General features: G+C 43.1%; 1 protein-coding gene across 1 annotated transcript; it reads right to left on the bottom strand.

Moving 5' to 3' along the window:
* Positions 1-2,140: 2,140 nt before the first annotated feature.
* Positions 2,141-11,591, bottom strand: LOC122681989 (signal-regulatory protein beta-2-like). Its single transcript, XM_043884637.1, has 5 exons — positions 11,278-11,591; positions 10,443-10,599; positions 4,735-5,082; positions 2,901-3,251; positions 2,141-2,529 (listed from the first exon to the last, which is right to left on the bottom strand). The coding sequence occupies exons 2-5, from the start codon at positions 10,516-10,518 to the stop codon at positions 2,444-2,446; spliced, it is 861 nt and encodes a 286-aa protein (XP_043740572.1). The 5' UTR covers positions 10,519-10,599; positions 11,278-11,591; the 3' UTR covers positions 2,141-2,443.
* Between the last annotated feature and the right edge of the window lie 319 nt (positions 11,592-11,910).

The following is an 11,910-nucleotide window of genomic DNA, read 5'->3' as shown; positions in this document are numbered from 1 at the left end:
AAATAGATGGGGAAACAATGAAAATAGCGACAGACTTTATTTTCTTGGGTTCCAAAATCACTGCAGATGGTGACTGCAGCCACAAAATTAAAAGACACTTGCTCCTTGCAAGAAAAGCTATGGTCAACCTAGATGGCATATTAAAATGCAGAGACATTACTTTGCCAACAAAGGTCCATTTAGTCAAAGCTATCGTTTTTCCAGTAGTTATGCATGGATGTGAGAGTTGGACCATAAAGAAAGCTGAGCACCGAAGAATTGATGCTTTTGAACTGTGGTGTTGGAGAAGACTCTTGAGAGTCCCTTGGACTGCAAGGAGATCCAACCAGTCCAAGCTGAAGCTCCAGCACTTTGGCCATCTGATGCAAAAAGCTGACTCATTCGGAAAGACTCTGACGCTGGGAAAAATTGAAGGCAGGAGGTGAAGGGGATGACAGAGGACGAGATGGTTGGATGGCATCACTCAATGGACATGATGAGTTTGAGCAAGCTCCAGGAGATGGTGAACGACAGGGAAGCCTGGCGCGCTGCAGTCCATAGGGTCTCAAAGAGTCAGACATGACTGAGTGACTGAGCAACAGGCTGTGTTTATGCTTGGCTATCTCAAATTCCCCATATGGCTTGCCTGTGTCTTAGGAGTTCTCAATCTCTTATACCCCTTTGTGTCTTCCTGTGGAACTGCCTAATATCTGAAGCTCTAATGAAACCTCTTCAGTGGCCTCTGTTTTCTGCACTTCTAAACTGTGCTGCTGTTCCTGTTAGACTTCTGAGTGAGATGATACAGAAACTAATTCCACAGTCAGCCCCAAGACAAGTCACAGTGGTGAGTGAAGGGCCCACTGTGTTTCCAGGGGCGGAGCAGGCGTGTAAGGTTTCCTCCCAGCTGTGCTGCTACACCAGGTTGAAGGAGGAGGATGAGTGTGAAAAACACTGCACACTCCTACAGCTTTCGCTGGAATCCCTTCCCGTGACTGGAGAACAAAGGCTGGGGACCTTCCTAGTCTGCTAATGTCACTCCTTTAAATAATTAATTTTTTTTTTTTTTTTTTTTTTTGCCAATTGCACTGGCAAGTAGGTTTGTGGAGCTCCTCACACTGTCACGCCATTTGCATAAGTCTATTCCTGTTGTTTTAAACCCTAAAATTGCGACGATTAGTTACAGCAAATGTATACTTAGCTCAGTATTTTAAAACTGTCTGTATGTGTACTTTTCATTTATCATGTCTAAATGGTACCTATTTGTACTTTAATAGGGAAATTGAACTCATTCACGATAATTCCCCTCTCAATCGCCCTCATGCACACCTCCACCTCCATCTAACTAGGGTCTTCTTATTAGGAAGAAGGCAAAGCCATAAACCCAAAGGATTTATGTGAGAGAACTGCCTGTGTGCCTTCTGGCAAGCCCAGCCTCTGGTCTGAATGTTCTCCTACATTAAAGGAAGAATTCAGACCTTGAGGCAGACACATGTTGCTTTTCAGTATGTTAAGCACTTGTTTCAATGGGTTGATGATTTTTCTACGTGACACCCCCTCTCCTTTGCAAATATGAGCAAGTAAAAGGCACGGGGAAGGCAAATTTGCGTGATTCACTGGGACTCATTTGTGGAGTCTGGGGAAAAAGGAGCTCTCTTCCCATGCTGGTTGCTAAGATAAGGGAATGAATGTCAACATTTTCTTTATTGGATTGGTAAGGTCTACATACAAGCAAGAAAGACAAATATAGGAGGAGATAGAGCTGAAAGAATTTCAGAGTAAGAGCCTTGGAGGCTGTGAGCCCAAATCCAGACTTTTTGTTCTTGATTCATGCCTTGAACACGTGAGGAAGCTAGAACTCTCCTCAGGTATAGGATCACGCAACTCCTTTCTTTTCTTTGAAGGTGGGAAGGGTCATTAAATTAATGTATTAAGTTCCTCCTCCTTGTAAGAAAAGGTTCTCCACTAATATAAAGCATACTGAAGAGAGCCCAGACCAACCTCACCTCTATTCCCTATTGTCTGTTCTCCTGAATCTCCTTGAGTTTCAGTTTACTCATCTGTGCAGTGAGGACAAACATTGTCATGCTCAAGTTGCTATGCAGGTAACTATAATAATATAGGGAAAGTGTTTGGGATATAGTAGATGCCCAGTAAACAGTAATGTTTTCATATCACCAATTTAATCATTCCTCGGGCTGGGTATTGCTCAGAGGTCATAATAGAATAGAAAAACAAAATACAGTAAGACTCTAGAAACAGAAAAAACTGATTTGAAGTTGTACTTCAGTGCTCTATGGATGCTCTTTATCAGCTGGCATCCATTAGGAGAGTGCTGACTTTAGCAAACAGGCTTAAAGGAGAGGCTTTCTCTCCTATATTTGGAGGTCAAGAAGTGGAGTTGGAATCCAGAACAATACGGATATTCAATGTTGTCAACCCACATTCTTTACATTTTTGCACTTCTCTAGAGTAGATTTTTATTCCAGTTGGTTCCCCTCGTGGCCAAAAAATGTCTGCCTGGAGTATCCGGGACAAAATTATTTCTTATTCCTAGCCAACAGGAGAGAAAATTGTATTAGTTTCCCAGATTTCTCTTATGGACACAAATTGACTTAAGTCAGTCTCATCTGAGTCACCTGCCAGTAGGGGACATGAAATTACCTTAATTGGTTTAGCCTAGCTAGTGGGGGTGCGTTGAACGTTGGAATGTTAAACAAAATATCTCTCATCACTGATCAACATTTCTGACTCTCAGATTCTCCTCCCGTAAAAATCTTAAATCACAGGTTTCTGAGAGAATGACAAGATCAAGTGTACACTGTACCTTTGACAGTATCTAGCAGAATGTAGTTGTTTGATGACTAGAGGACATTATTACTGTCACAATGTCACATGACAGAAGGTAAAAGAGTCAAACTCACCAGTAACAGTCACCTTGGTGCCCCGACCTGATTGGTACTCTATGTCAGGTTTTCCCTCTTTGAATTTCACACAGAAGTACGTGCCGGCATCTTTAAGAGAGATTTCATTGATGCGAATGGAAAAGTCTTTGTTGCCAGCTTTGGCCATGTTTCCAACTTGGTTTACTCTGGGAAACAGACCCCTTTGGAAATTATAAATTAATTCACGATTTGGTCCAGTCCCCTTGAACCATAAGACGGGTCCATTTGGAAGTGAATCGGGTACGCTGCAACTCAAAGTGAGTGTTTCCCCAGGTGACACAGTCTGTGATATCTCAGCTTGCTGCACCTTGAACATCTCATTTGTGACTCCTGGAAAGAAACTCAAAATCATCTCCCATTTCCTCTGCTCTGACCTAGGCAGGATTAAGAAAACTGGATCCAGATCAAGGTTGGGCCTCAATCATTATCATTTTAGTGACATGTTTGAGTACCCACACTGAGTTTAGAGAGGCCACTGCAAGTGCAGGCTGCTCTTTCCCAAAGCGCTAACAGGGGAGTCAGTTCAGAGGACTAGATGAATCACCTCCCCAATTTCATTCCTCAGCCTCTAAGTAAAAGAAGAGGAAGATGGATAGGGAGGGCTGGGTTTGTGAATGGGTAATGTTCATAGAAATAAGTCTTCCTTCTTATCTAAATGCCCAAAATTGCTCAATACACTTGGAGATGGATCCAAGTCTCCTCTGCCCACCCCCCACATCCAGAGAACTTGGCACTGGCCTTCATCTCTCCTCTGAAGGGTAATCAGTCACTAATTTTGCAGAGACATTAATGCTGAGAGGTGCAGAGAAAGAGGAAGTAAGGAAATCAGAAACCTAAAAATCAGGTGGGCATATATTCTTGAAGGCAGAATATGGGTCTTTTACTTATCTCCTCAAGAGGGAAAAGGGGGACAGTTGATTCTACTCAACAAAAAGAGAGAAGAGCCTCAAGGGATTGCATCAATTTTGAGGGTCCACCACTGACCCCTAACTCCCACTACCACCAACCTTACTACCCCACATGATATCAGGTCCTGATAATAATCTCTCCTTTCAAGTTATCAAAGCATCAAATCACAGATGGCCTAAGATGTCGGTTGGGGAGACAAGGGAACTCTTGAAGCCAGGAAAGAATGGCAGGCAAGCTCTCTATACCCATATTTTTCAAGTTGAAATCAATGTGTGAATTTTCCCTGGCCAGTTAGATGCCATGGAATGCAGCTGAACTTGAGGAAAACATTACTGAAGAAGACAAGTTTTTCCAGCAGAACAGAGGATACCCTAATCTCATTGTATTTCATGAAATTAACTCACAATGGCAAGGAGTAAGAAGCACTGGCTGTCCTCTGAGAATAAAAGGACAACAGAGCTTGGAGTGCAATGCTCAGGGCAGATTCTCAGGTTAAGGTCAAGTGCTAGGAAAGTGACTCAACCTCTCTGGGAGGTCTTTTCTAAACAAGTCTCCCAACTCTCAGTTTTCTAACTTTCTGGACATGTTCATAGAGTGTTCATAGAGTGCACACATGTCGTGCTTTTTACCTACCCAACATCTTTTCAACTGGGAATGTCCATTGTCCTATATTCAGTTTCTGGTGGCCATTAAAGAAGGGCATAGCCTGTCGACTCAGCCTGATTCAATATTGGGCATAGGATGCCAGGATCAGAAGGGCCGTCTGCAGAATCCCAGCCTACAGGGCAGATTGTGAATGAAGGGGTACAGCATCCAGTGTAGAGTAATGATTTGGTACAAGTCGAAGATTTTTAAAAACTTATCTTAAAAATCAGGAAGATGGAATTTGTCAAACTGTACTTACCACTCACAGACACATAGGTGCCTGGGCCAGCTATATATGCCATGTCAGGATGCCCTATTGTTAACTTCACACAGTAATACATGCCAGCATCCTTAGGCGACACATCACTGATGCGGATGGAATAGTCTGTCTGGTTGGCCATTGGATTTACCACTTGGGATACTCGGGGGAATCGGCGTCCATTGAAACTGTAGATTAATTTTCGTTCTAGCTTAGCATCCTTGAACCACAAGACAGGCCCTACTGGAGATGGTGCAGGAATGTTGCAGCCCAAGGTTATGACATCTCCAGCCTTGGCTAACACTGAACTCTCAGGCTGGTTCACCTGGAAATCTTCACTTGAAGTTCCTAGAAAGAAACTGTGTGTCATTTCTCATATTCCTTGTTTTGGTGCAAAATGTTCTGAGGGTCTGGTTCTAGATCAAGGTGGGGGTCTGACTGCACTGCACACTCTTAAGCAACATGTACTGGCACCAAAGTATAAAAATCACAAATTTGGTTGCCATGTGGGATGAGGAGAAGAGGACCAGTATAGAGGAAAAAAAAATGGAACTTTCTTTCTCCATCAAGATATAAGGATAGCCTGGAACATGTGTGTGCATGTTAGTCACTCAGCCGTGTCCGAGACTTTGTGACCCCCATGGACTGCAGCCCACCAAGCTCCTCTGTCCATGGGATTCTCCAGGCAAGAATGCTGGAGTGGGTTGCCATGCCCTCCTCCAGGGGATCTTCCCTACCCAAGAACCTGCATCTCTTGCAATTCCTGATTGTAAACAGATTCTTTACCGGCAGAGCCTTTAGGGAAGCCCCAGACTGGAGCATAGTGGGCACTAAATAAACATATTGTCTATGAACCCATGAATGGATTTATATTAAATAAAAAATGTGAAATAAAAGTTGAGTCAGGTTTTTCTCTATGTACCTGTCTGCTTAGAAATTTGTATGCAGATGAATAAGAAACAGTTAGAACCAGACATGGAACAATGGACTGGTTCAAAATTGGGACGGGAGTATGACCAGGCTGTATACTGTCACCTTGCTTATTTAACATCTAGGCAGAGTGCTGTGCTGTGCATAGTCACTCAATTGTGTCTGACACTTTGCAACCCCATGGACTGCAGGCCACCAGGCTCCTCTGTCCATGGGGATTCTCCAGGCAAGAATACTGGAGTGGGTTGCCATGCCTTCCTCCAGGGGATCTTCCCAACCTAGGGATTTAACCCAGGTCTCCCGCACTGCAGGCAGATGGATTCTTTACTGACTGAGCCACCAGGGAAGCCCTCTATGCAGAGTACATCATGCAAAACGCCAAGCTGGATGAATCACAAGCCGAATCAAGATTGCAGGGAGAAATATCAACAACTTCAGATATGCTGATGATACCACTCTAATGGCGGAAATTGAAAAGGAGCTAAAGAGCCTCTTAACGAGAGTGAAAGTGACTGAACAACAACCAGAATTAGAGATAAGGCCAAAAGCTAAGGACACTGTGCTGATAACCAACATACTATATACTGAGTGCAACTTTCAAACGCAGGCATCTCCCTTTCTTCATGGGGAGGCCCAGGTGCCCAGATACACGCAGAGAATTGCATTCTCCATGAAATTTATATTTTCCTTAAGGGATATAAAATTGGTTATTGCAATGTGAAAACATCTCAGTTATTATAATGTGTCATGTTTATGGATGCTCAACCCAATGCAACAAATTCTTAGTACTCAGTACTGCTCTTGTTACGTGTTCTTCAGTATTGCACAAGGAGCACTGACAATGAGTTCATGGAAGATACACAGAATATATGTAAGATAAGTTCTACAAACCAAGGGAGATTTTTCCTCTTGAATGATTTCTCAAGCCTAGCATATTTCTTTTCTATCTTTGAATAACAAATTACCACAAACTTAGTAGCTTAAGAAACACCTATTCATCGTTTTTTGGTTTATGTGAATCAGGAATTCAGGTACAGCTTAGTTTAGTTGTCATGCACAGAAAGATGATGCGAAGACACAGGGAAAACACCATCTACAATTTAAAGAATGTTTGAGGCTGCCAGAAGCTGAGAGAGGCCTGGAACAGACTCTCCCTCATAACTTATAGCAGCTTTATTCACAATTGTCAAAACATGAAAACAAGATCTTCAGTTGGTGAATGGATAAAGAAATTGTGGTAAATCCAGACAGTGGGATATTATTCAACACTGAAAAGAAATGAGCAGATAAGCCCTGAAAGGATATGGAGGAACCTTAAATGTTTATTACTAGTTTAAAGGATGAGCCCATATGCTGTAGGGGCTTCTCAGGTGGCGCTAATGGTAAAGAACCTGCCTGCCAGTGCAGGAGACATGAGAGATGTGGGTTCCATCCTTGATTTGGGAAGATCCCCTGGAGGAGGGCATGGCAACCTACTCCAGTATTCTTGCCTGGAGAATCCCATGGACAGAGGAGCCTGGTGGGCTACAGTCCATGGGGTCACAAAGAATTGGACACAACCGAAGGGACTTAGCATTCACAAGCTGCAGGATTCTAATTACATGACAGGAAACTATATTACATGCAAAACTTAAGAGACAAGAAGAATATCAGGCTTGACAGGGGTTAGGATGAAAACAGAAAAATAGGCAGAGCACAGATAATTTTAGGGTGCGGAAACTACTCTGTATAATACCATAAGGTTGGGGGATGCCTGTCATAATACATTTACCCAAATCCACGAAATGTACAACACCAAGAGTGAACCATCATGTAAACTCTAGACTTGGGCTGTTAATAATTTGTCATTGCAGGTTCATCAGTTGTAACAAAATGATCACTGTAGTGGAGGATGCTGAAAACAGAGAGGCAAGGGGCGGAAAGTAGTATTGGAAATCCTTATACCTTGTGATTAGTTTTGCTGTGAACCTAAAACTGTCTTGAAATATAAAGTCTATTATTTTAAAAGTCATTGCCATACCGTGGGTCATCTAGACTTTCTTCTACATCGTTCCATGTTTTACATTTAGGTCTATGATTCATTTTTTAATACTGCAACATTTTATTTTTTATTACTAGTGCACACTCATATGATTCATTTTCAATTAATTCTTGTGGAAAGTCACTTTGCTCTTCTCCAATAGTGTGTAGGCTATTCTGGATCTTTTGTTCCATCATATAAACTTCAGAATCAATCTGTCACTATCCATAAATTAACCTGCTGGCTTTTAATTGGGATTGCATTTAATATATAGATCAAGTTGGAGAGAACTGATACCTTGACAATATTTATCTTACTACCTATAAACATGTTATACATATTTATATATAAATAAATATACATATTCAGTTCTTCTTTGATGTTTTTGATCAATTTTGTAGCTTTCTTCACACAGCTCTTGATACAAATTAGGTTTATACCTAAGTGACAGATTTTATTTTCCTGGGCTCCAAAATCACAGCAGATGGTGACTGCAGCCATGAAATTAAAAGACGCTTGTGACTTGGAAGAAAAGCCATGACAAACCTCAACAGTATATTAAAAAGCAGAGATGTTCCTTTGCCAACAAAGGTCCATCTAGTCAAAGCTATGGTTTTTCCAGTAGTCATGTAGGATGTGAGAGTTGGACTATAAAGAAAGCTGAGCGCCAAAGAATTGATGCTTTTGAACTGTGGTGTTGAAGAAGACTCTTGAGAGTCCCTTGGACTGCAAGGAGATCCAATAAATCCATCCTCAGGGAATCAGTCCTGAATATTCATTGGAAGGACTGATGCTGAAGCTGAAATTCCAATACTTTGACCACCTGATGTGAAGAACTGACTCATTGGAAAAGACCCTGATGCTGGGAAAGATCGAAGGCAGGAGAAGGGGACAGAGGATGAGATGGTTGGATGACATCACTGACTCAATGGACATGAGTCTGAGCAAGCTCTCGGAGTTGGTGATGGACAGGGAAGCCTGGCATGCTGCAGTCCATGGGGTCGCAAGGAGTCAGACACAACTGAGAGACTGAACTGAACTGATTACCTTTCTTGGAGGTAATTTAAATGGCCACATGTTTGTTTCAGTATGTGCTGTGTTTAGTCACTCAGTTGTGTCCGACTCTTTGAGACCGCATGGTCTGTAGCCTGCCAGGCTCCTCTGTCCATGGAATTCTCCAGGCAAGAATACCTCAGTGGGTTGCCATGCCCTCCTCCAGGGGATCTTCCCAACTCAGGGATCAAACCCATATCTCCCGTATTGCAGGCTGTGCCACCAGGGAAGCCCTTGTTTCAGTATGCAGAAATGCAACTGATTTTGTGTGTTGATCTCGTTTCCTGTCATCTTGCTGAACTCAGTTCTGGGAGTTGATCATTTGTGGAGTTTTAGTAGATTCTTTGGGATTTTCTACGTAGAAACTCACAGTTTTATTTCTTCATTTCCAATCTATATCCTTTCCTTCTTCCTCTCTCTCTCTTTCCACTTGTTGAATAAGAGTTGTGAGAATATATATTTTTGCATTTTTCCTTATCTTGGAAAGAAAACATCGTCTTCCACCATTGAGTATAGTAATAGCTGTAGGGTTTTTGTGGATATTATCAAGTTGAGGAAATTCCTCCCTATTTCTAGTTTGAGAGTTTTCATCATTAATAGGTGCTAGATCTGTCAAGTGCTTTTTCTGCATCAGTGGACATGATCATGCAATTTATTTCTTCTTTAATTTGATGTGATGGATTATAATGATTGATTTTCTCAGTATTGAAACTAAGATCTGACTTAGTCATAATATGTGACATTATACAATGTTAAATCCTATTTGCCAATACTTTGTTGAGGAATTTTGTATAAGTTCATATATAAGTTCATATATAAGACATATATTGGGCTATAGTTTTATTTTTTATGTACAATCTTTATTTACTGTTGCTATCAAAGTAGTAATTTCCTCATAAAATGAGCCACATAAAATGTGGCTTCTTTTTCTAATTTTTTGAAGAGATTGTATAAAATTGGTGTGAATTCTCATTTAGATGTCTGTTAAAATTCTCCAGTGGGTGTGAGTGCCTCACATACTTTACTCCCTTAAGATCCAAGCCTTCCCACCTCTTCCTCACTCTCAGATAATGGTCTGCTTCCTCTTTCGTCTCATCTAAACCCCTCAAGCTATCTTCTGTGGCAACTGGGACTCAAAGCTTCTACCAACATGGACCAATGTCCTTGGGGGAAAGACTCTACAAAACTGGTTTTTTTCAGCAAATAGAGGCAGAACCACACAGTTAAGCTAAGGAGACTGCAGGGATCAGCTTCCATCACTGACCCAAAGAGACCCCTAGTGTGTGCTTCTGACCAATATTCTCTGAACACTCAGACCTCTGAGTGTCTCCTGATGGGGGCATTGTGGATTCTTTTCTTGCTTTTATAATCTCATCTTTTCTAAGATGTTTTTCTTCACTTAGTAGGTAGCATATGTGTGCTGGTGACCAATGAAAAGACAGACCCTGTGTCCCCAGTGGCTGGGGGATGAGAGCTGTCGCATTTGCTCTGTTCAGCCTGCTGATCACGGGGACGAGTCCACCACCTGACCCAAAGGTGTGAAACAGACACGGTCACCGGGAGATTTTGTGTGCTGGAGGCCATTCAAGTCTAGACCTCTAAATTCTGCCTGTTTTACGATGGACCAAGGAAATCCCTCCTCAAAGAAATTCTAGGGAAGCAGGTGGGGAGGAAATGGTAACCAAGCGAGGGAGGTCCCACTCACCTGTGAGTTTCAGCAACAGAGCCAGCAGAAGGGAGGGCAGATGTGAGTAGGATGGGAAATCAAGGACAGGCGTCATGGTGGCCCTTGGAGCCTGCTCGGTGTCAATGTGGTCCTGGAGAGGCCTGGACCTCTGTGCTCTGCGGAGAGAGGGCAGTTCCTACTTTCATGATGTCAGAGGAACAGGATTGTGATGAGAGGAAAAACTGTGGGACTGGGACCCTTTTTCTTTGAAATTATGAACGGGACAGACAAGGTTGCCACAAACGGACAAGTTGCTGCTGGAAACGTTCAGGGTTTCCAGTGCCAAGGGGTGAGATGCCCAAAGCTTGTGCTCCTTCCTGCGTCTCATCCCATCTGAGAGATTTTCCCTAACCCTGAGCCCTTGCCTATCTAGCATCCTCAGAGATGCCGTCTGGGCCAGAGACGTCTGGAAGCTCGTGATGGGCAGGTGGGTTAAGGCTCCGGCATGAGTGGAATAGCTGGGCCTCCCTGAGCCGCAAAGCTATAGGAAGGAAGGTAGATCTCTGGCCTCATCTTCTTGGCTATATAGTTGAGCTTTATGAGAGACTCCTCCTCTTCACTCCAGAGGGGTCAAAGGTATAAAATGAGTCCTAGCGCAATGTCTGGTGTGGGCTCCTGGCTTTGCTGTGGATCCCTGCATATAATACAGGAAGTTGCCTCTTTTCTCCTCTTGCAGAGAAATTGTTTCTGACAATTTGACGGAAAGAAGTTAAGAGCTTTCGAGATGGTGATTGTTTGCACATTACAGAATGGGGAAGGTAGAGCTCTGAGGAACATTCTCAAAGAGGTAAAAGCAACACACATAGAAACATACCTGGGAAAGTGAGGTCTGCCTCTCCTGTCTGTGCTGGGTCTGGGGCTAGCTCTGTAGTAAGGAAGTGGAGGGGCAGAAGAAAACACGCTCAGAAATAGAGAGGAACTATCATGTTCACCTTCTTCTCTCTCACCTCTGGAATGGGCTCAACCCCAGCATAAGGGTTGTTTCCTGGGACTCTTGGCCCACTCTCAACTGGCGCCCCTTTCTCCAAGCATCCATAGTCAGGCACTGACTGTTTCCTTGTGATCCCTGCGTTTGCCTCAGTGACCGACTGGATGTCAAGGCCAGGAGAGGTGTTAGAAAAGCAGAATGCAGAGCAGGGCCCAAACATCCTCTATGAGATGACAAGACTCCCCTTCCCCTTGTGACGCCACCATTCTCTCCCATTGTTCTGGAGTGATGAATTCCACACCAGGAAACCCAACAATGGGCCCTGCTAAAGACTGGCCAGCCTCTTATCTCTAGCCTCCATCATCGCTTCCTTCCACCTCCAGCCATCTTCACACCTTCTATTAAGCTCTGAAGACTTCAGAGGGAGGGATTTATGGTGGCATAATGGTCAAGAGCACTGGCTTTGGAACCAGATACATTTTAGGTTCAAATCTTGATCCCATTTCTTAGTAACTGAAT

Source organism: Cervus elaphus, chromosome 23, assembly GCF_910594005.1.
Source record: "Cervus elaphus chromosome 23, mCerEla1.1, whole genome shotgun sequence".
In the NCBI taxonomy this organism is placed as follows: Eukaryota; Metazoa; Chordata; class Mammalia; order Artiodactyla; family Cervidae; genus Cervus; species Cervus elaphus.
This window is presented reverse-complemented; position numbering and strand designations above follow the sequence as displayed.

Coding starts and splice junctions, on each gene's coding strand:
- LOC122681989 (XM_043884637.1), bottom strand. CDS start 10,518: ATGACGCCTGTCCTTGATTTCCCATCCTACTCACATCTGCCCTCCCTT. Junction 5,083..10,442: donor TCTGTTGCTGAAACTCACAG/GTGAGTGGGACC, acceptor GTTTCTTTCTAG/GAACTTCAAGTGAAGATTTC. Junction 3,252..4,734: donor CACCTATGTGTCTGTGAGTG/GTAAGTACAGTT, acceptor GTTTCTTTCCAG/GAGTCACAAATGAGATGTTC.